The 24,973-nt window shown below is 41.9% G+C and overlaps 1 protein-coding gene across 1 annotated transcript in view; it reads left to right on the top strand.

Moving 5' to 3' along the window:
* Nucleotides 1–23,662, top strand: part of trip4 (thyroid hormone receptor interactor 4) — an 86,316-nt gene extending 62,654 nt beyond the window's left edge. Inside the window, exon 13 of the mRNA XM_030414213.1 lies at nucleotides 23,341–23,662. Within this exon, the coding sequence (XP_030270073.1) occupies nucleotides 23,341–23,405 (65 nt within the window). The 3' untranslated portion in view covers nucleotides 23,406–23,662. The remainder of the gene's footprint in view (nucleotides 1–23,340) is intronic.
* Nucleotides 23,663–24,973: the final 1,311 nt, after the last annotated feature.

Raw genomic sequence — 24,973 nt, 5'->3', positions numbered from 1 at the left:
CAATTTGCCTGTTCTGTTTGTAACTCTCAGGCTTTTTTGAGTATTTTTCTCGTACTGTTTAATATGTATTAAACAAAAAATATGACTCTAAAACTATTTTTTGGTAAACCACATGCCCCTTTCTGAGTTTGTAATAATCTCTCTCATTCTGTTCTCCTGTCACAAACTGCATCAGTATGTCCACAGGCAGACAACAGTGCATCCTTTTAGCACTGTGAAGTAAATATCGGTGCCCGCTCACGCTCAGAGTAGACGGTTACAAGACTGGAATATCCAGCACCAATTATAACCCTGCTTGTACGATGCTGCCATCTCAATGCCTCTTCTTTCCTGAAGGTTACACCGTGTTACACTCATCAGACTGGAGCCACCATTAACACGACTCCCTGTAAAAGCATGGAGTCATTCTGAAAATCTCCATCATTAGCCGTACCTCCCCAGCACCGCCCCACCCCCACTCTCCAAAAAAATCAATAGCATCTGCTGCTGTACAGCTAAGCCTGCTTCATTGCTGACGGAGACAAACAGCGGGTGAGCTAAATTGATTAAGTATCAAGCTATTTTTAGAGGAGATGACTTCTAAGTTTGTGCACATTGATGAAACAGTAAAAAAGGAGCCAAGCATTGAATGCATTTACAACGATTCCTGCAACTAAAGTCTCATCATCATCCGCTGTAATGATAAAATAAACATGAATATGTAACCCATGCCTGCCACAGCTTTTGAAATAGTGATGAAAGGGCTGCGGCACACTCTGTCTGTGCTGCGAGCGTTTGTCACATGTCTATGGTGGCTGTGGGTAATTAGCGTGTGACACAGAACACTGCTAAGCTAACAAACGATGCATATAAGAGATCTAATTGCATGTTGTGGCATATTTGCCGTAATTATCAACCCCACCCACCTCCACAGCCACCCATGCTCTATTGAAATGTTAGCCTCTTCAAGTATTATCATGATGCACGTGACAGCAAACTGTTAATCAGGAAAGGGCTTTACTTCCTTCACCCTGCACCCCCCTCCCCCAGCTGCCTCTGCTTATTTGCTCTGCATCTGTTTGAAGTGTTTCTTTGCCTCGACAACAGAGAGCTTCCACTGGTGGAGGAAGTGTTTGTATACGTGCATTTATGTTCCAATAACACAATAGGTTTCCCTGAACTGCTGGAGGTCGTTATAGCCATGATTTTAATGAATCGTATACATGTGCACATGCTTTTTGTCAAGCTGCACTTCTCATTCGTGCACATCCATGTGCGGGTACATTTATTTTGGGATGAATTCATCTGCAGCCAAGTGTCTGCATGTGTGCATGTGAATAACACGGCTCAATTTCCATTTTTATGAACAATCCAGTTACCTCTGTCAAGGAGACTGATGGAGAGAGCTCTGCTGGATCAATGTCATCGTGCCTCTGGCATGCCAAGGAGCGTGTCCACTGTGTTACTGCTTCCTTTGCTTCCACTCACCCCCTCCCTACATGCACTTACACTTTGTCATACATACACTCTTTCTCACAGATTCACATTTTTCCTCTCGCTATTTCTCACACATCAGCAGACGGGCTTCATTCTGACATTTGACAGGCCCATCAGCATTTTTCTTCCTCTCACTCCACAGCCTGTAGAGACCCAAACATAACCTTGAGCTAACTTAACCTTGAGCTTAATGAGCTACTTAACCAGCCCCAAGAGATTCCTCTGATATTTGCTGGTCCTAGTTTTAGCTGTGGGCACTCGAGTAAGAACCTGAAAAGCGGGAACAAACTCTGTGCTAAAATATTTGGGGCAGAAGGTCGGTCACTTTTAAAACCACAGCTGTTATTATTTTTGTCGGAACTGCAGCTTTCACCCACACATGCACAAACACACACCATTTGGCGCAGGCTTTCATCCAAAGTAGTAAGAATTATGTGCAGTGGGAGTGGAGGCACTAACCCTGGCAGTGTTTGTACTCTTCTCTCCCTGTTTGAGCTGCGCTGCACCACATGGAGCACGCAGATGGATAAATCCTCGAGGAGTGTAAGATTTATCTGAAATGATGGTGGCTATTAGACAATGTCAGGCAAATAAAAGGCCTTCCCCTCCGATTCTTGTTGATTTCAGCGCAAGAACGCAACTTTCCAAATTAATTCCCCCTCTGGGCTTTTATGATAAACAGCATGAAGATAGTCTGGCAAAGTGTAGCATCTTAGAAAGTGACTGTCAAAAAGACAGATTCATCCCCGTCACATGTCTTGTGGAAGACGTGTGAGGCAGAGGTTTTGTTCTTCTCACCCACTAAGGATCGTAAATGTTTGAAAGACTCGAAGCAGACTGCAAAGACCCCATGCTAGCTTTGTGTAGATGTCATTTAATCCCATGAAAGAGCCCCGCAGAAAGAAACAGTCCCATTGAATTACACAGAAATGTCAAATGTGTTCAACCTAGGTACAGTACATTTGTGCATATTCCAAAAATACTATTCCTGTATCAGTGTTTACTAAATTATTTAGCGAGGTGCATTAACGTCTGTTATTTTTCTCAGAGTGCTCCACAATCGATACAGAGGATCTATTGTGTTGTTCTCTCTCTTCAGCTGCTGCTCGGTTTGTTTGTGTTGTTCTCGGCTGCTGCAGTCGGTCGGATAAATCACAATCAGGCAGGACAGAAATTGGAGATCCATAAATGAAGCCACACTTTGTTGGATTCACCGCGATCCAAAATTATTGTACATGTTCAACAGAGGAACTCTCTGAATGCCAAGTTTCCACTGGTGAAATAATTATAGTATATAGTTTCCACAATGGGCAGAGCTCAAGAATGCAGCTTTTTGTAGAAGAATGTTTTTGACATTGTTGGCAATCTGCTTTCTCGCTTTTTTTGCCAGGAGTCAGACGAAATGATCAATACCATACAGGCTGATTAGCTTAGCTTAGCTTAGCTTAGCATAAAGGCTGACACAGGGAATCCAGCCTGGTTGTAATCCAAGGTGTCAAAATCCTCCTACAGTTTAAAAACAAATTGATATAAGGTGTTAAATGGTGAGCTTATGAGGTGCTCGCAAGCAGGTTTTCCAACCCCTGGATAGTGCCAGGTTAGCTGCTTCACCTGTTTTCACTTTGTATGCTAAGCTAAGATAAGCGATTCTAACAAGCGACATGTGAAAAGGCTGTTTTACATTGAGTTGCATGTTGGAATTATTTCTCTCTGAGCCCTGTGACTTCCTGGAGTTGTGTCTTCATGATTTTGCCATAGGTACCCCCCTGGGACTCCAGGAAGTAACTAGTAACTAGTTCAACAGGCAAAATGAAAATGTAACCAAAATGATATGTAACTTCCCGTAAAACCACTTTTCAGCTATTTAGTTTGTGTACAGAATAAGCAGAATAATGTGTCATCAGTGAGCTTGTGCTTGTTTGTTACCTTTGGATGGAGCCAGGCTGTCCTTGAAACAATGTCTCCCTAAAATTCTTTATGCTATGCTAAGCTACGCTTACATGCTTTGGTGATTTATCCACCATACAGATAAGAGAATAGTATCGATCTTATCATCTAACTCTTGGTAAGATAGCAAGCATATTTCCCAAAATGTCAAACTATTTAACCTTTAACAGCGACCATTTCTAAATGTCAAGACTCTAAATTTTCCTCCAGTGACTCAATTTATTGTTCACTGTTTCAACAGAGTGTCGAGCCCCAAAAATGTAGCTGTATGCAAGATTCCAATGGGCCTGTTCTTTATGTGTTCGTCTGGTTTGAATAAGGGAAATCCCCCATTGCTTACTGCCGCATGTGTATTCCTGAAGGTATCGTATGTACACAGTAGAGTGAAAGAAGATTCCTGGTTTTCTCCAGACTGTGATTGCTGCTCTAAATTGGTTTTATCAGGTTTACCTTCTCCCAGTAGAACAATCTGATTCTTATACGGCTCATTGCCCACTGAAGTGTGAGGTGTGTAGCCGTTGAGTCCGAAAGTAATGTTATACAGTATTTATCAACCAAGCTATACCGTACAAATGTGGATAATGTCAATGTTCCTTTCCTGATATCTTATGCTCGATTGCATACATACCCCTTCATATACACACATGTCCACATATGAATAGTTATGTTGCTGAGTGGCAGCAGAGATGGCTGGCCTCGCAGGCTCCACTCCCCTGAGGACGAGTCTCAAGCTGACGGCTAAACAACAAGCACTACTGTACATGACTGTGCAGGAACAAAGCAATGCACAAAGCTTCCCATCTCCTGACCTTAAATCTGTGTGTGTATGTGTGCGTGTATGTGTGTGTTTGTATGTGTGTGTGTGTGTGTGTGTGTGTGTGTGTGTGTTCCCTCCACTGTGTATCAGTGTTTGGGAGGAGAGAGTGCCTGCAGGGGTGTCAGCGGAGGTTTAAGATATTCAGCTTGCTGTCAGCACCGACACATTTCTCCCTCTGCACCGCTGCACAGATATGCAAATCCGGCCTCCTCAGAATGCAGAGCACCAGATCAGCTTCAATTTATTCCATTCTGCTCTCTCCCTCTCTCTGCACTCACCCTCCCTCTCTGTTCTGCTCTGCTCTCTGTTTCCCTGCACCCCCCTCTCCTCTTCTTCTCTCTCAGCTGTCTCCACTCTGTCTTTGGTTTTCTGTTTGGTCTTAGCTGCTCTGTTCATGGCATATGCCCCCACTGAGGAATTGTATGGAGGTGAGAGGATTTCTACTGAGCAGCCTTCAAGTCTGGGCTTAGTGCAAAGAGGCGCTCCATTCTTTCAGTCTAACACAAGGTGCACGAGGTGCAAGGTTGCCTGAATGTGTGCATTTGAACACATATACTCTTCTTACAAATGCGTGTGTGTGTGTGTGTTTTAGACTTGCTTTTGTCGAGGATTGTTTGTATTGTGCACACACAACAATGTACCGCTCCCTTTCCTCTTGTTAATTACCAGCGATGGAGCAGCAGCGGCCTACATTGCTCGTGGTGAAACACAATTAGTCAGTTGCCAAGCTGCTCTCAAAAAGGCTATCTCACCAACACACAGTGTCATCAGTAATCTAGTCTCAGCATAATCTAAATGCCAATGTCTATCCTCTGTGATCCATCCCCAGCCCACACTACATTTACATTCTAATTAGATGTGGCCAAGGCCGCTTTATAAGGACTCTCTTTAATAACACGGCTGTATTCACCTTTTCAGAGTCCCATTGCGGCTGTAAAAAAAGCAGGCTACATTTTATATTTTGTCCCTTTGACATTGTGGCTACTGAGGATTTAAGCAGCTTTTTAAAGCCCTCGGCGCCCAAGTGTGTGTAGCCTGACATGAGGTTTCCTTGTCTCTCAAGGATGAATTGTAAATGGGACAGTAAGAAATGTAGATGTGGTGTCAGTGCAGGAATAAAATGCCAACCCTCACCACAGTACACCCAATTTGTCCACAATTAAGCATAAAGGACGTGTAATTTTGGTCCCAGTAGGATTGTTTTCAACATTTATTTGAAGACTTAATTTACCTTGTGTTTTATGTCGTAACAATGATGATACTTGAAATAGTATCTGTTGATTGCTATTGAAGCTTCTAATCTTCTGATTGTTGTCTGGTTGTCTGATTCACTGAGTGATTGTTTGTTCAGTAAAATAGCATCACAGTTTTTCAAATCCCAAGTCAAAGTGACTATGAGGAATCAGGAGCCTGTTTCATTAACAAAGATGTCCAGGTATTTATTGTAAAAAAGGGAGAAAAACAACAAATACTGTAGTTTGAAATGCTGGAATCAGTGATTTACACTGTGGCTAAGGGAAGTGTGAACCTCATTAAAGCATGTGATTTTGAAGAAGCACTGCGATGAATATGCTATTTGTTTTGTTTTCCAACACTTCCTCATACTGAACAGCTGAGCAGGTCGATTGCTTTGGCCAGCCATCCGCCCCCGACCCTCTCGCTTTTTATATAACTTTCCCTGACTCCCTGTAAAAGAAGTAATAATTACTGCTGCAGCTAACGGTTGCAACCTGAAGAGAAACAAAAATTTGGGTCACAATAAGCTGCTTTACAAGTCAATCTATGTGGTCGTTCTTTTGATGAGGATGACCTGTTGTTTTCATATCATCAGCGCGATCTGTGGGACTCATCTGATAATCATTTGACAGGAACTCCTTCATGCCGTATTCGTGTTTAGAGACCAATGAAGGAACGAGCCTTCAAAAGTTTGCAATGTAGTCGTATTGTATATTTAATAAGCCTTTAAAAGTTAAAAACAATTACCAGACTGAGGAAAAGGAGAAACAATTAGACTTTGTGTTCTTATCTTTGGCTCGTAACATTTGCCACAGCCATCATCCATCTGGTCTGTAGCCTACAGATCGTAGGGCTGTTTTTACCTTTTTATTACCTTTCTCCATTATCTTCCATTTGTGTTCTGTTGGTGGACATTTAGACCATTTTGTCTGTTTTGAGCCTATATCAGTATCTTCAGTATCCAATCACGTTCAATTTTCATCAACACAAGATGAAAACAACACAAGTCACAGGTACAATAGGTTGGTAAGAAGGGAAACAACAATGTTTAAACCTGCTGAAAACAAAATCGCAGTTGAAAGATTTGTCGGAAGTAAATGGAGATTTGATTTAGGATTTCTTCACTGTGAATTTGTAAAAGCTTGTGTTGCACTCCCTTTACCTTCTTTCTTTTTTCCAAACCCTGGAAAGATTTCAGGCTAGGAAGTTATATTTGCTTTAAAGGTTCATTTTCTAAGATGTTGATTGTTAGTCTCATTCCCAACTCATCAAATACTGACGCATTGGGTTGGTCCCCAGCCGACCAACCCAAAGACTCTGCAACTGTCTCACAAATTGGACCTTTAAGGCCTGGGATCAGAATAGATTCATTTTCTTACAGTCGACTGATCAGTCATTGGACTAATTGCGTCAGAACAAACTTTAATACACTTTGTAAGAAAAGAAAAGTCTCAAAGATTTACACTTCAAAAACCGCAAAGTCCTGAACAGTCGATTCATTCGTCTCTGACGTTGTATTTCTCAACAGTCCCGTGTAGAAACTCACTCTGTTGGATTTAAATTCTTATCTTGCTGTAATTAGCAGCTCTTTGTATAATTCTGTCACATGAAAATGCTCCTTTTTTTAATTGGAGAGAAGTGACAGCTGTTAAAACAACATGCAGTTACAGGCGTTCAGAGTGTTTGGAGTAGCTGCCTGTGTTGGGGTTTCAGCGACAACACGTTTTAACAAGAAAATGTGCTAGAAGCTAATGTTAAAGGGAAAAAACCATCTTGTGGATCACTGCCCTCATTCTCAGTTTTGTGAATGCTCCCTCGAGGGTGGTGAGAAGTCTGATTAGGATACTTGATTCTCTCATCATCAGCATTTTCATTGCACACTGACTGAAATAGTTGATTTTATCGGCTGAGGAGAAAAGATTGGCAGGTTTTCAAGGTGCAATCATCAAACATCATAACTGAATACTTGTTTGTACTTGTGTGCTTTCAACAAATCCTCCAAATTACACGGCTGAACACATTGTTTGTCCTGTAAAATGGCGCATTTAGGTTTTCTAATCTGATGCCACTATCGTTTGTAAGTGCCTTGCAAAACTGTTACAGATGACTTTGTTTGAATGTCGCAAATCATACAATATCTCCATATTAGGGGTGTTTTTCTCTTCTTCAGACATGGTGATGTATCATAGATGTTTTGTCTTCCAGTGCCCACAAGTATCACCCAACCAATTTATCATTATACACTTGTTATCACTAGACTTGGATAGCGTTATTTATTAAAGCAACTTGTTAAATTATAAGGTTACTGCCAATAAAAAATACACATGTAACGTTACAGTGTAACCTGCTGACCTGCTTCACTCATGAAGGGGGTTTCTGCATTACCAAAAGTAAAACCCTGTTGAAATTCCTTAAGCATGTGGCTGCATATCTTGTTAGAGGATGCAGGTCTTCCATAATTTGTATTGGTGAAATTCATACAGTAATGGATTCCTTATTAACTAAATAACACATTACTTGAATTGCACAACTAGAACATTACGTTTCAAACGTAATCGTAGTTCTCTACCCTAACTCTGGTCAGTGTGGACAGCATGGTGATGGTATGGTACGGTGAGTTACTCCTCTCTGATTCCAGCTCTTAATCAGCATTCATATGTTGAGATGGATAATCTCAGCAATGTGAGTTTGACATAATTTGGATTTCCTGAACACATTCTTTTATTTCAATATGGAATATATGTTTTGCATTTTATGTGCTACTTTTTAACCAATACCTGCTGTACTTCCTTCCACATGTTAATCACTTTTTTTATTGGATAGTAACAAGAAGTTAAAAATAAGACCTTCCATGTCTCAGTCAAGCCTGTTTTTGTAGTTGCTTAACTCTGCTGGACTGTGGATTTCTTTGTGAAGGACTCGGGTCAGATTTTCACACAGTCTAAAGGATGTGATATTATTCACGCTCGAGTGCCATACCTCAGTACTTCTGTCTGCTCCGCTAACAGGAGCAACAGCAGCTAACGTTACTTTAGAAATGGAGTCCTCTAACATAAATGAAAGTCCAGAAGGGAATTTCTACAACCAAGTTAAGCTGTTTTGATCCTTGTGAAGTCTCAGTGAAACAAAGAACTTTACCTGCGCCTTTTTTCTTAAGAAGAAAATTGAAAATAACATTTATAAACTTTTAAGCAACCATTTAGATTTTTTGTTATGTTTCAAATTGGTTTCAAACTGGCTTCTTGGGAGTCCAATATGGCTCCTGATAAACTTGGAGCCTTCATGGATAATACATGATGGACTGTAGTGATATTGGGAAAATGGAATACGAATTGGAAAATGGAAATGCAGAACAGAGGGCTGTTAACCTCACTGAGTCCGCTTCTCGGGACATCTGAGTTCATTATTACACATGAACACTTACAAAGATTACCTCTCCAAGCCAGTGGTGAACTCTTGGTAAAACTCAAGAGTAAAAAGCTTATCCATAGTTACAGGTAAATAAGAGCAAACAAACAGTTCTATGGCTGAATGGTCGCTTTTAACAAAATCGATTGTAATACATCCCAAGTGCTGTAAGCTTTGTCTGTATTACGCTGATTGACAAGTCTTGTAAACATTAAACAACCAGAATCAGAACGGTTGTAGATAAAATCCTGACAGTGTCTTTCTCTGCTGGAGCATAAAGCCAAAACAGTAAATGGTGAGAACTGAAGTTTGATCCTGTAAGTGAATTAGAATTCTATTTGTTTTAAGCAACGTCCCAATGTCTGTATATTCTCTGGGATGAAGGGAGGCATTAATGCTCAGACACAGTTCAGTGGGGAAATGCTAAATAGATCCATAAAGCACAGAGAGCTCCTGCCTGTGATCCTACAGTATATTTATGCTTTGAACAAGATGTGGCACCGTGCACAGAATTGATTTTGTTTTCATCTGTAGCGCTCATGTTGTCTCCAGCTGACTGCTCGGGTTTTTTCCCCGCTTGTGAATGAAAATCAGAACCCGGCGGCTTCGACAATGAAAGCAACAAATCATAAAAACGTGTGCTCTCACTTCAAAAACCGCAAAAAAAACATAATACAATCTGTTCGAAACGCCAGAATGAAGTGATGAAATCTGAATTAAATAGTTCTGAAATGTTCCAAAGCTATTTTAGTCAAATGCAGATCTTTATTTGCAAAATGTCTTGAGGTGATTACAAAAAGGCTTGATGATGAATTATTTTCTATGATCCTTTATCAACAATGTTGTGTGAGGCTACAACTCAATTGTTTTCACTGCCAATTAATCTGTTGGTTATTTTCTCAACAAATAAATTTAGTTTTGTCTATAAAATGCCAGAAAATTATGAAAAATGTTGATCGGTGTTTCCCAAAGACCGAGATTGTGTCCTCAAACATCTGGTCTTGTCCACAACCCGAAGACATTCAGATCAGAAACCAGAAAGAATCCACATTTTAGAAGGTGAAATCACACCATTTTGACTGCTTTTGCTAAAAACATTACTCAAACCAATTAATCTAAATAGTTGTCATTTATTGAACACTTGACATCTAATCGATGAATCATTGCAGCTCAACTGTCGAGCGCCAGTCTTCTCGATAACAAAGTGTCCTGCAGCTCCACACCAGCTCATTTTAACAGCATCGAAGAGAAGTGATTGATAAGCTGTGAGGTTCTGGTCCTCGTGGCCACGGGGGAGATCTGCTCTCTGTGAGGAAACATCAGCACAGGCAGTTCCTGCTAGCTGACCGACTCACTCGTTACAGGTTTCTCACTAATTGTGCTTGAAAAGCTAGAACCAGTATTTCTTTTAAACTGGAGGTGTTTAACTCACAGCGCTCCTCAACAGAAAAGGGTCAGGCATCAACGGTGCTCTGACAGAGTAGGACATGTAACACATGGCTTCCAGAAGGAAGATCCATCTGGCCGTTCATCTGTATTCAACAGGAACTGCTACCTGAGAGAATCAGAGAATCTTCTCTTCTGTCACATCACCTACCTAATTAAACTTCAGTGTTAAGCTGCCATCACCAGTGTTTAATGTGATTCATGTTCTGTTACTGTGACTTGTTTGTGTCACCAATGAGGTAAACTTAAGTCATCACGAGACCTGAAAGCCAGACTCAACTTGAACTTAAAGTTATTTTTTCCCCATGACCTACATTACAACAGAGACATCTGTAGACTGTTGGCACCTTGAGGTTACATATTTGAAAATCAAGAAAGAGAAACACTAATGTTTATATTCAAAGCCCAGAAGTCAGGAAACTTGACTGGTCTATGTGGCACCAAATCATTCAGAGAAAAGGCGCAGCGTTTCTTTTTTCGTGCAGCTGCTCTGAACGCCTCAAGTTGAAATTTCCTAACTTTTCATAAAGCTACTGGTGACGTCGATGTCTTCTTCTTCCAGGCCCAGGTGATAAGATTGACCACCATTTTTTCTCCTATGGAACATGCCATAGATTTGCATCCTCCTCGCTCTGATGTCCCGATGTCAACGAAATAACAAATGGATAGTAAACCACAGAGGGGCGTTGTCGATCGTACAGCAGTGGTTGTTAAGTCATTGTTGTCATAGAGACGATTTTTCCCATCAGTGCACAAACGCTTCAACTCAGCGCTATTCTGCCTGAAAAAGATGCTGTGTACTCAGGCCCATACGAGAGCATGGTAAGAGTAATGTGAACAAACTGTCAGTAACAAGATAATGTCATTTTAATGATAGTTTCCTTACATTAGCTTCCCAAAGCTACTGGACCTACAGGAACAGGTGAGATCCAGTGAAAGGACAAAACTTACATATTCTTTCAAACAGTCCACATTCAGTGAGCAGCTTTGTTTATTATGGCTGAAACAGGAAGCTTCTTCTTGTCAGTGTGCAGAAGTCTCAAGCAACCGCAGAGCTTTCAACGTTTAAATAAAGTATCTTAAAGTGTTTTGTTTCCGCAGCTTCAGGCAGAAACGCTGGTGAAATATTAAGAGCCCATGAACATAAAAGCAAAAATGATGATGATTATTAATTTGATTTTAACTGACAGGACTCAGCTCCGAGCAGTTTTTGAAACATTCATTTCCAGAGGACTGAATAGATGCAGTAAACTTTGTGGTTGCAGTTGCCAGGATGTCTGATTGGCTGTTGACATCGATGACTCTGAAATGTTCGGCCAAGTCCAACGTTATTTGGCTGAGAGACTTTTAACTGTTCACACGGCTGAGTGTTCCTGGTTGTTCAGCTCGACTGGAAATGAAGCGCATTTGCGACGTTGTTTGTCATATACAGTACATTTGTGTGGTAAGAGAGGGAAAGACTGTGGACGGTACCATGACATCAGCTCTGGGTTTGTGTTGTGGCCTGTGAATATAACGCGACCATAATTGTCAACAGTAGCCTGAGTAATGATCATCGAGCGAGTCCTCGAAGGTTTTCGAACCACAGTCCCCTTTAATGGGCGCTGTTGTATTTATTTTTACACCGAGAATGGCCTCCAGCATGTAATCAATATGTATACTGTGTGACACCATTGTCTCACTCTCAGCACAAGCTCACACAATTGGATTGGTTTCTGCCAACAGGCTTCTTTCCCACAACGTAATCACAATCTGTTATGTAGGAACTTGTAATAATCATTGTTAGTGTCTGTTATGTACAAAACATTTACACACTGAACGTTTTGCTTTGGCTGCACTTCTCTCTGTTGAGCTTTTAGAGCAAAACTCAGCTTGATAATCAAATGTACAACATTTAAGAGTTGACCAGAACAGCAAACGTCAGATGTTAGCAGCCGGTGTGCCTCGCCTCGAAGCCCTTTGAACACTGAAGTTGTTAAGGATCAACCCGCTCACATTTTTGCCGCTTGTCAGGATGTTAGAACCACTAACCCTCCAAATATAAGCTTTACTCCGCAACCTGTGAGGCCAATATATACGTCAAACAGTCAATTTTAGATCTGACAGTGTGAGGCAAGTGAAAAACTTTCAATTTGTCAGGTGAAGGTGGTCTTCATCACTTCGTAACTTTCTGAAGCTGACAATCTGACATTCATGCTTGCTCTCTGGAGCGGCTAGCTAGGTGTGTGTTGGAGAGAAAACTGGCAGAGCTCCAAACACTTTGCAGAATGTTTTATCTTCCCTTTCTTGTCTGTGTTGATGGATAATCAAATTTCAAACAAAAGGCAGAAAAGATCTGCCAGAATACAGAGACCGTCCCGTCACGTCCCCGTGTATGCAGTTGCTGAACATATGATGTCTTATTTCTCTGTCCTGGTTGTTGAATGCTGAACCAGTAAGTCTCCTTACAATAACAAACAACCAGCTTCTCAGCCCCACTCAGCTGAAATGAGTTGCTGTTAAAACAAGTTAACATTCGTTTCCTGACTGTGTTTGAATGAGTATTCAGCGCTGCGCCTCGAGGCTGCTGCCACCTCAGTTTATGGTCTCTTCACGATAGAAAAAACCTTGATATGCTGCTCATACTGTTTGAAAGTAGATGACTAAGATTACTATAATGACATCAGCTAGTCATAAAATGAACCGGTCACACTTTAGTCTACAGTTATAAGCAGACATTTAGTCAACTAACACTATAATTTAGTTGTAATATGGTGTTTAAATATACCACGAGGAGATTTAGCTAGCTGTATGACCATTCTGATTGGCGGTGTGCTAGCGAATCAGCACAGTGTGTGGGAGGGGCGGAATACTGTGTGCGCTTTGTTTTTCTATGCACTCCGTTCCGTCATTTCCTGTTTTCATGTTTTGGAGTACTGGCACGAGACTAGCGCCACCCCCTTTTTGCATCTAGCGCAAGTGCAGAACGTACACGCTACTGTGGAGTTGGCAGCACGTCGAAGCAGTGTGTGGTTAATGCAACTTTTCTGCCTAACGGGTCAGACGAAAGGCAACGGAGTGGTCGGATAAAGGCAGTTGGCTGTTGGCTGTTGGTTTGAGTCTAGGCGGTGTGTGTGGGCCTTTAATACCCGTCACCTGGGCAGAACTATTTTCTCTGGTGGAATGGCAGCCACAAAACAACAAGCTTATGTGATATATGACGTCAGTCTCGCTGCTGAGCTATATCTTCTTATTATCTTATTATTATGAAGACATGACATTAAGGGGAAAGGTTGATAGCTTTGGCTTGAGTGCAATAAATGTACTATTACAGAGCAACTGAATCGTGTGTCTGTAGTTTTACATGTAACTTAGGAGTATGAATGGTAACGCTACTAAAACAAAGATTTATTTCACCATAACGATATTATCGTTTTCAGTCTTACATACAGCCACAAGTAGATACATTACCTACGCCATGCATCCTGAAAACAGTTGGAAATACGTTGAAACTTTCTTTCAGTCGTCCAAAACAATCATACCGCTTTTATCCACAGGGGTCGCCAGACTCGACACAAAATGAAAGTCTTTGCTTTAAGGTGTTTATTAATGAACGGTATGTCAACAACTATAACTACCTCATGATGATATTTACTGTATACAATCACAACTGTATTTAAAGGTGCACTGTGTATTTTTGGAGACAAAATTCAAACTTTTGATATTTACACTATTAATGAGGTAATAAGAAAAACTCAGAAATATTTATCTTTACCATAACTGAATAAACCAGCTGTCGATAGAAAGGTGGCAGGGTCCGCCATGAAATTGTCCTTTAAAGTCAGTTTGTTTTATTCTTATGAGTAAACAAACTACATAAACAATCAAGATCTTTCTCGTCCAGTTAAGGTTTCCTGCCCAAAACTACATAATGCACCTTTAATAATACTGCCACCAGCCTCCACTCGGTGTGTGAACACAGGAGATGTTATTATATCTGTTATTATAATATTTATATAGTGTTAAATATCAAATATGGGGATTAAAGTGCTTCAAATGAATGTAATGGTCAATCTTAGTGGATTAAGTGGAACCAAATCTGTTAAATCATATAATCCTCATGCAGAGATGTGAGCAGATTATAATGCAGCACTTAGTGAATATCACAGAGAGAATACATGTCAGGAGAGGTAGCCTGCTGTAGCCCACACTTCTTTCTGAAGGAAATTTAAAAATGGTATTAATTATCAAAAGTCATATTCATTCAGGGCCACATACCGCTTTACCGGTACAATTATACTCATTTCTGAAGTGTATTATATCAAGCAGAGCCGAGGAAACCACATGTAAAGCCGAGTGTTGTACAATGAACTGATAGCAGGTACAAGCTATGTTCTAGTTTGCATGGTATTTCGGGAGCACTGATATAAACCAGTTATCAACATGTCCTCACTGCTCCACATCCGCCCACCATCCAGTACTTCTGCTGTCCTCTACTTGTCAGACACCAGCTCTCTAGCGAGTTGTGATGAACTGTCATGTGCGTGACTAAACCGGTTCAACAGCGTGCTGTTGGTTGGAGAAATCACTCAGCCATTACAGCCCCTCAGTGTCTGTGAAAACAGCTTCAGGCAGGGAGGTTTGGACCACGAGATGGAGAGAGACTGTTTTCTCTGCAGTGGGAAGCATGGTTAATGCTTCTCCCTAACCCCTTGCAAACAGCATGCCAACACAAGTCTCAAACAGCACCTTCTCTATCCACTTGTAAATTCACTAGCTCGGCAGCACAGGAAGGGAATGTAAATTAGGTGTGACTAACAGCAAGATGGGAATCCGGGCAGTTTTTCCCCTCCTTTCTTGCTGTTCTCCCCTGGCTACCGAGGGTTTTGTACACATCCACTTTCCCGCAGTGCTCGGGGCTGTCAGCTTGGTTTCATGTGCAGAATGACTTCAGCTGGAGGTGGACTAAGCTGAGGCCAGATAAGGAAAAGCAGATAGAAGGGCAGTGTTGCAGCCTTTTCACTTCATCTTCATCTTCAAATCCATCGGACCAGTCGTGCTTACTGAAATATGTGAAATACAGCTGCCGCACTTGATTTCTCAGAAACATTTTAGCTGTATTAGACTGCTGCAAGCTTTGTTAACATCTCTTCATGTGGTTAGGATGGATACTTTTATTATTGCAAACAAATCCCATGAAAAGACCAACATGAACAATAAAGTGATCCTACTAACAAGTACAACCTGTGCAGCCAAAGCCTGGAACAGATTATTCCTCTCTGCCGTATTACTCCATTGTTGTTCAAAACTAGTGAAGGCACATCAGTAAGAAACACACTGTGATCATTACGATGAACATGGTCAGTATGACAGTTTGCTCTGACTCGGTATGACATGCTTTGACCTGGTGCTGTAAATACTCTTTATTTGACTCCACAGCTAAAAATAATCCAGAAGAACTTCACTGTTTGAGTCACTTTACCAAAGACTTCACATCCCTATCTTGACCTTTTTAGCCCAGCTAGCAGTGTGGCTTTAGAGAAGGCAGTGTTACAACTCAACAGGTTGACATGAACTTTTGCAAAGACATTTGCGGTGCCTTGAAGCAGAGGGGGGGGATTTATCCTCAGATGCATCACGATTCTCTCCTGATGGATTACGTCTGGGTGTGGAAGAAGTCAGCAATCAGAAATTTGGAACCAGGTTCTCTACACCATCATCGGCTGTAACCTGTATGTTTCTTATGGCTGGAAGTAGAATCTGCTTTGTGCAAAGATTATCGGACTGAATTCATCATTTTAATTTAACAATGGATCATTACAAATACGATATGTTTTAAAAGTAGCAAGCAGTCGCCGGATAGAGGTCAAAAATGTTGATCCATCGAGATGAATTGTTTCGTTATCGCATTGTTGCCCTCTGACATCATATAGTAAAGAAAATCACACATAATTTCAATTGAATTATTATATTATATTATATTAAGCATTTGTTTTTTTTTGTTTTCATTCCATTAAAGGAGCAATAACTGAGCCATGAGCTAAATAGCTATGGGTAGCTAGCTACAACCAGGGATAGCTAGCAAGCAGCTGCAGTTTTCACTCTGATCACACGCTCCCTGGTATGTTTTTGGAGCTTCCTTCGAATTCTGGCCATATTCTATTATTCTATTCTATTCTATATTGTGTAATAGCGTTAACGGTGATTCCATGGATCTCACATCTGTCACAACCTTAGCTAGCATGGATGTAGACTGTTAACCTTGTTTAAAAATGAAAGTACACAGTTGTGGCCAGTTTTTGAGTATATCTTTGTTGCATAAAGACACAGACAAATATATTGCTCTTTTTGGTTGATCCATAAAATGTGTTCAGAGTAACACCAGCTGTATCTAACCAGTGAACCGAAGACTCACCTGTTCATCTGAGCTATCACATGTCCAGAATACACTGGTGGAATTTATGCCCTCCCGTCTATTCCTTGACACCATGTTTGAATTCAAAGCGTTAAATCCTTCCATTTAGTCTCAGATTGTTAAAGCTTCTTCCCTCTGAACTTCTTTTCACTCTGCAGGCAGTACACTTGTGATAGACTCTGAATTGGATATTGTGCGGGCCCAGTGGGAATCAATGTAACAGATACTGTTGAAGATGTTCCATTCAATCACAGAGCCGGTGGTGCTCCACTTTTCACTCTCCCTTTCTGTGTCATCATTTGTAGGCATGAAATAATTTCCTCGTGTCAAAGTGTGTCATCAGAGGCGGCATCAACATGTGGTTCGAGTGTATATGCATAGCTGTTCTGGGTTTATTATTCTGGTGCTCTGGGACCGGTGCGTAATAAAAGAGAGAATACAAAAATCTGCCCTGTTATTCTTCGGTGCGTGGGCAGTTACTCTCACAGAAAGAGAAACAGCAACCAGCCAATTATTCTTGCGATTATTATTGCAAGGAAGTGGATGGGCCCGCGTGTTATTGATGTCAGGGAGGATGTCAATGGACCTCTATTTCAGTCTGATAAATACTCTTTGCACTGCTGTCCCTGGATATTCAAGGGATTATGCGAGTGCTCTTTCCATCAGCAATGAGCTATATCCTCCCATCATGTGTAATGGTAATAGTATGCATGCAGTCATACTTGGGAATATGTGAGGAGACCATCCAAGTGTAGTGTTTGTTTTGAGGATCTGTGTGGCTGAGTGTGTGTTCACCAGTGTGTTTTACGGGCTTGATGATGGAGAGCTAGCCCTCTGCAGACAACCTGTGCTTATTTTATGGCATCCTCCCCAGCTGCAGCATGTGGGCAATAAACCTTTCTCCAGCAATCTCCAAACAGTGCAGCAATCAATGGGAAATTATCTCGGCCAATCGATGGGCCAGCCTTTCTATTTCTCCCCTCTCTCTACCTCTCCTGCTGTCCTATCTGTATCCTTTCTCCCAGCAGCCCTCCTTCCCTCCCTCTCCTCGTCCCTTCTGTCTCATTTTTTGCTGTCTCTCTGTTTTTTCCACCCACTCCTTCACTCGACCCCCTCCCCCACTTTTACTTGCGTTCCCTCCAGCTCTCTCGGCTCCGCAGCACCTACACTGAAATGCGACAGCTCAGCAGCTCCAGAGCCATTAACAAAAAGTCGCCTCCACCCGAGGAATATATAACAATGCTGGATTGACTTTCCTGGCGAACATAATGAATCTCACTTGTTCATACAACCAGAGAGCGCTCCCTCTGACAGTTATGACAACGAGGCCCACTTACTATGTTGTTGTGGCTGTTGTCTTTGGTTGTTTGTGGCCGGTTGCACAAAATCTCATTATTGCTCCGTGTTTCACTTACGGATGTATTTTAATAAGTGAAGAAAATTGCCTAAAGGCCAGCTCTCAAACGGTTTCCCTGCATAAGACAGAACACTAAGTGGCTTCCAGCATTCAGTCCTTTAAGCAGCGTAGATACGCTGATGTTGCTATGGTGGCAGAACTGGAATGACAGTTCACTCTCACTGAGGCTTTACTCAAACACAAACACTGAGGAACCATCAGACTGCTATACAGTAAATAAGTGATAACACAAAATCAACAAAAATAAGATTTTTAATGGATATATAATTGCACTAACATCCATTTGCTGCGTTGGTTTTCCACCCCCAACTGTTTTGATTTACTCTCAGCACTGTTAAGGTGCAGTTTCAGCCCCAGCATTCAGCTGCCGTCGGTGAAAAGGCTCTAAGAAACGACTGTGAACCACCTGCCGAACACTTTATGGCAGTCAGACACAGTTTGGCGTCTGGCTGGTGAACATAATGAAGCATTTAGGTGTGAAAGAGAGAAATATTTCCATCAGGAGTGGAGGAAGAAAACAGACTGAATATTGAACCTACATTTGCCAGGTGGCCATGACTTTGAATACATGCTAATGATGCCTCATGGCTGCTGCTGGAAGTGTAAGTAGGAAACTGTTTAACAACTCTGTTAGGTGATAATGCTCGTCGCTGTGCACCCAGGTGGCCAGTAGATGAATTCATGCATTCTTCATAAGTAGAGCACTTGAGTTCATTTCTTGAGAAGAAATAACGCATACGAATTCTGCATTAAAACAGTATAAAATGACCAGACCTTTGTTATATATTTGGTTGAATTGTGTTCCTACAACGTCAAAGCCCAAAGTAACAAAGTTACTCAGTGTAATGGTACGTCTCATATGGTGCTGAACGAGACTAAACCTAATGTGAGTGAAACTTTGAAACAATACCTCATCATCACATAGATTTTCATCAGCAATTGTGGTTGTTAAGTCAAGGCGTATTAAGTTTATTCACGTATATTAGCCTCAGGAGATCACTGCTGCAGTCCAGGTGATAAACAGGAGTAAAGATGATTCCAGTTTTTAATCCCAAATGTTTAAGTAGTCATCTCCGAGCTTTCATGCTATTGGTAAACAACTCCGGGTCAGAGCAGAATCCGGTCCTGCTTGCTGGAGAGCCATAAAATAATAAGACATGTTTATTATGTCCAGAAATCTGACCGCTGATGAATTCAATATGTCTCATACCTGTGGCAAAGTGTATTTTATGGAAAGAAATAAAACCTTTGACACATTGTCTTTTTATTTCAGCATCCTTAGTGTTCCTTAAAGTTGAAGAACTTATCATTATACTTGGATACAAATGCGGCAAACAGGGTTTTTCCAGGCTCTGATTAGGCGTTTGACTAAAAACAGCGGTTAGCAAGATTTTCTGCTTGTTCGCTAGTTGTTTGGTTAAACACGGTCAGAGAGGATTTTAATTGTTAGTTTTACTCTAATTCTTTGTGGCGCTGGTGATTTACCTTTGGAATGGCCTCATACCTCTTCAGGTGGGTGCCAGAATATCTCTATGCTAACTGACTTGACATTGGCTGAATGAGTAACGAACAGAGTGCGACTGCTAGACACTCATTCACTGAGTGCTTGTTTCCACTTATATAATCAGTTTGTTTCCATGCATGCATGCTGATGCACATAGAAATGTCACTGTGCCACGAGAAGGAAAACTGCCAGATCCAGTTTTTCACGATACTGACTCCGGCTCGACAACACCCAACACAAAACCAGAATGATGCATTTCTGTTACGGTGGATTTATCATTTAAGTAATCTCGGATAAACTTTTGGCAGCGTTCGCCCCAAAAGATTCCAGCCGTCTTTTCCGCTCCCAAGCAGCACTTGTTGCTGGCAGAACAGACAGACACTGACAGCCATTCAGACTGAGTTGGAAATGGTGAGCAAACAGCACTTCTCCTAAACACCTTGTTTATGCTGCTGCTACCCACAGAGTTCAGCCGTAACGTGACAACATGAAAGGAAAGCACAAGTGACAACCACCTCCCCTGCCTGTCACACTTGTATCATTTTTTCCCCCTGCCTCAGCCAGGGGGAAAACAGCCAGCTAATGTGGTGGCTTGACAAGCAGAAGACGTGCGTGAGGCAGAGAGACGGGGTTATTATTTGCCTTGCAGTTAAGGATGGGGTCAACACAGGTTATCAAAACTCAGCAGAGGTTGTTTTGTACACAAGGACAAAGCAGCAGCAGACTATAGTTTGTGAAAAAGAGCTGTAATTGAGGAATTTGTGGAAGATGTTGCTGCGCTGAGAGAGAAGAGTGTCGGTCGCAGTAGATCAGGAGGTCATTTCTGGTCAGTGGCTGCTGGGGTTTGTTTACACACCATAGCTACAAGCATTTATATAAATAGCAACTTGATAAAATCCCTCTCTGAGATTCTCAGCTGTTTTCATCTTTGTAAAAGTTCTCATCTGAGGTTCACATGAATTAGTGTGCAACAAATTATAACCGTGGAAAATCTCAGTACAATGGAGGCCACTGTTTTATGGCTTGGAAATGGTTGTCTGCTAATCTGCAAGTTCATGCAAGTGGCTGCAGGAGCCAGAGAGTTGGCTCAGCTACAGAATCCAAAAGTATTAATGAAAGAATCCTTGACTGTTACATTCTTGGCAGAGAATAACACGCACAGATTAACATTCCTTGGATACATCAATGGGGAGTGCACTGAGAAACGATTGTACAGTGTAATGTTTATAAGATATGACTGATAGTGCTTCCAAATGTCCTGCTTTCCTTGGCTTCTGATGATTGCGCTTAGGGTTGCTCCGATATACGATGCCATCCATCGCTGATGGCTGACAGTCAACGACTAATAACCCCTGACCATCGTGATTTAAAATGCTCCCCGACAGAGAGCACAATTAAGTGGCGTGTCCCCCTCAGAGTTGCCGTAGGGAAAGAGTTGTTGTTGTTTGTGATATGTGTGGAGAGGAAATGAAAAGAAGCATGTTGCTGCTCAGTGCACTAACATCACATCTCCATGTCCCGTCATTTTATTCTTCTTACACCAGCTCAGTTAGGTGATCCCACAACACCAGCTGTTTCTCTCAGTTGTGCCGTATTTATCATCATTTTTCGTAGCTTAGCTTCTTTGGCTAGTCGGCCAACGTTGTGTCATGCATGTGAGGCTGAACAAAGCTGAGTTACGGACATGTGCTGTGGAGATGAGGATGCTTTTAAACCTGGCACATGGATGTATGTCGGTGGTAACAGGTTCAGGCTGACACAGCTGGAGATTCATGTCAGAGCAACAGTAGCCCCTTTAGACAAAGCACCAAGCCGCCAATTTGCCCGTCCTTTTGGCGGCTCGGTCTGCGGTTTTAGACAGAGGCCGGCAAATTGGGGGTCTGTTTTGGTCCGCCAATTTTCCGCCTCGGAGGGTACATTTATTTCCGCCTCGCCTGCTATCTAAAAACGAGGCGGCAATGTGCTGGCCTCTGCATGAGGTGGGTGGAGGTGTCGATGACCTGCACTGTTGTGCGACCCACAGCCGGGGAGATTTAAAACCAAGAAACAGCTGATCACAGCAGTCAGTCCATCATTTAATCCGCAGACATTAAGACGAGCAACTGGACAGCCGCTGAGATCCAGGAGATGCTAGCGTCTCCTCGGTCTCTGTAGCTGTTTGGTTGTGTTAGCTTGTTGTTGTGTCAGCAAGCTGAGACCGGTCACTACTTTCAAATTAAAAGCCCCCCGCTAAGAACCCAGTTCTACACTCAAATGGGGTGCAATGTAAAGCTCTTATTTTGAAGACAAATTCGTTGTCAACTGTTCACAGCCGAACTTCGAGCTTCACGTCACGTCACATGTTTACGCCTACCTCAGAGGCGGCCGCACATTGCCGCCCTTACCTTGGAGCAAATGTGCCGCCTTTTCTATCTAAAAAGGGCTAGTGAGAAACGGCGTCCACAGTGGTGAGCTAGTACACAATTGCTGCCTCACCACAACACTGAGGGGACACACTGCCTCAAACTCATAAACAACGATGTCATCGCCCATCACGATGCTTCAATGTAGACATCGTCATATGCCAATTCAGCAGACAGTGGTGCAATCATATCTCTTTGGTAGAGTTGAGACTGTTGTTGTAAATGTGTTCAAATCATGTTGGTTTGCCACAAGGATCCATATTAGGCCCTTATATATTTATTGCATACATTCACGTTTATCTACCAACTGCACATCGCAAGTCCTATTATTATGCTGATAGCGTCATGTACTCCACTGGCCCTTATTACAAAACACATCTTCTCCAGATCACAATCTGATTGACATGACCTCCAGATCTGTTTGTTAGATTAATATGAAGCTCATTCTAAAGTCTGGAGGACTGAGGACAGACCCTGGCTAGCCGTTTAGCATGCTCAGTATATATAGTATATATCATTGCAACACAACACATAGACATCAGAACTGTTATTTCTTCACATAAAAATTCTCACATATTTAAACTTCCACAGGCTTGTGGCAGGTTTCACGCCATCCGCTCACATGTGGTAAATAACAAAGGCATGAATACGTGTAAATTACTATAAATTGTCCCTTTAACCAATGCATGTCATTCACCAAAGTGCCATCCAGTTAATCACTCAATGATTGTAATAAGTGCTATGTGTGAGTGAGATGTGTTATCGTAGTTTTGTATGTATTTCATCTCTATAAAACACGTAAAGGTGGGTTTATGTGTAGCTCAGTGTTATTCTCTATTCTTTTTAACTAACATGTGTTATCATCTTTTGTATGTGAGCTCTTTGGTACCATTGGATTCAGTGATCGTACATCTAAAGTCAACGTCACTGAATTTAAAGACTCCTTATTTTACTGCCAACAAAGGCTGAGGTCCAATCACTTCTGCTGCTACTCTCTCTGTCGCTCTCTCTCTGTCTCTCTCTTCGTCTCTTTCTCCCTCTCTCTCTCCCTCTCTCTCTCTCTCTCTTTGTCTTTTTCTCCCTCTCTCTCTCCCTCTCTCTCTCTGTCTCTTTGTCTCTTTCTCCCTCTCTCTCTCCCTCTCTCTCTGTCTCTCTCCCCCTCCCTCACTCTCTCTCTAATCAGCGGGCCTTGAGCTCTCAGAAAGGTCACTCTGTCCCTTTGATGGTGTTTTGATTCATCCCTTCCTCTTCTCTCCCCTCCCACACTTCCCTTTCACCCCCTTTCTCCCACAGGGAAGCTGGAGAGTCACTACCACCAGGGTGCCAAGAAGGGGCTGGTCCCGTCAGCTGCAGAGTGACGTGATAGGAGAGGCTGAGGAGGAAAAACAGTTCCATCTCACGGGAACACGGAGGATTATTTGTTCTGAAAGATGGCCACATTCTCTGCTCGGTTGTCCCAGTGAGGAGTTGTCAGTGCTGACATATTACGTTTCAGCTCTGTCTGTGTTTTTTCATTAAATGATGCAGTACAGAGATATATAATCATTTTGACAAATTTCTACATTCTGCTTCTTGTCTGTATTCGATTGATTGCAGAAATAAAAGGTTTCACTAAGTGCTTCTCTCTGATTTTTTTGTAAATGAGCTTGTATGTTAACAAGACGCCATCTTTTAAAAGATGTTGTGATTTTGACGACCACCATTGTTAAGATTTACACCTCAGGTTGTATCAGGCCTGTCCTCCCTCCTCTCACACCTCGGACCCCATTTAGACCAACAATAGAGCTGTGTTAGAAAACCACAGCCTCCTCCTCGTTAATGTCAATGAGAACATTGCATTAGCACAGCAGGGTGCTCGACGCAGACGACTTCAGTTAAAGAAAAATGCGAAACAGTTGATCCTGGCTCGTCAGCATTATCTAGCGTCACCCAGCAACACCGTGTTTAGGGTCTTCTAAGAAGTGCAGCACAGCGCCAAACCATGTAGCGTCTGAACTGTAGCTCTGTGCTTATTCCTCACAAACTCTGAATGGGAGGAGAAGAGTTATTGGAGCCATGAAAACTTTTTTAGTTGTAAAATTCTTCCTCAAACGAGTGTAAACCACCCTCAGACTTGTGGATGATGTGTGTGACCTCGTTTTATTGGATGGTACTTCATCTCCACCACTGTACCTGTAGCATTGTGCTCAGAAAACCTTTTGGCCTCCTTGGATGTAAAGATACAGAGTCGGTTATCTGACCTGTGTCAGTGCTCCAGGCTCACCGTCACACGAGTTTTAAACAGGTGTTTGAGTGGATCTTTTCTTTATAAATCTCTGTAGCTATTCTTATACCAACACAAAAAAACACTGTGAGTGCACCAGCTTTTGTCTTCCCAATATTCTCCAGTTTGTGCTGCAGTCATTCCAGGCTGCAGCCTCCAGAGCTGAAGATGAATTTGCAAATGCAAAAGGAGCCAAAAAAATAAATAACAGTTCCTTGATTGAGGCTCCAAAAGTGAGTTAATCATTATAGACACCTGAAAAATGTAAAACTTGTGCAGCTGAAATAAACTTTTCACAGACCGACACAAGAAGGGTTTTAGTTTTTATAGCCACTCATGGCGACTTTGTTGGGGGTGAATTTTGATATATTTCAGTTGTTTAAAAGATGTTAAGGCTTAAAGCATGAATGAAATGAAACATGTATGTGCTGCTGTGATCCGTCCCTCTTACTGAAGTTACATAGCGCAGAAACAAGTTATGGAGTTACAAGACAATGAACCTTCAACATGATTTTGAATCTGTTATTACAAGGTAAAAAAAATTACATTATGATGCTTTATGTGACAGCTAGCCACTAGCTTCCTAGCTAGCTGTCAGAAACATGGATGAATAATCAGAACTTGATACAGCATCTGAGGTGGAGCCCTGTTAAAGCTGCCCGG

This window comes from Sparus aurata, chromosome 4, assembly GCF_900880675.1.
Source record: "Sparus aurata chromosome 4, fSpaAur1.1, whole genome shotgun sequence".
NCBI lineage: Eukaryota > Metazoa > Chordata > Actinopteri > Spariformes > Sparidae > Sparus > Sparus aurata.
The sequence above is the reverse complement of the archived record's forward strand: the minus strand, read 5'-3'. Positions and strand labels throughout refer to the sequence as shown.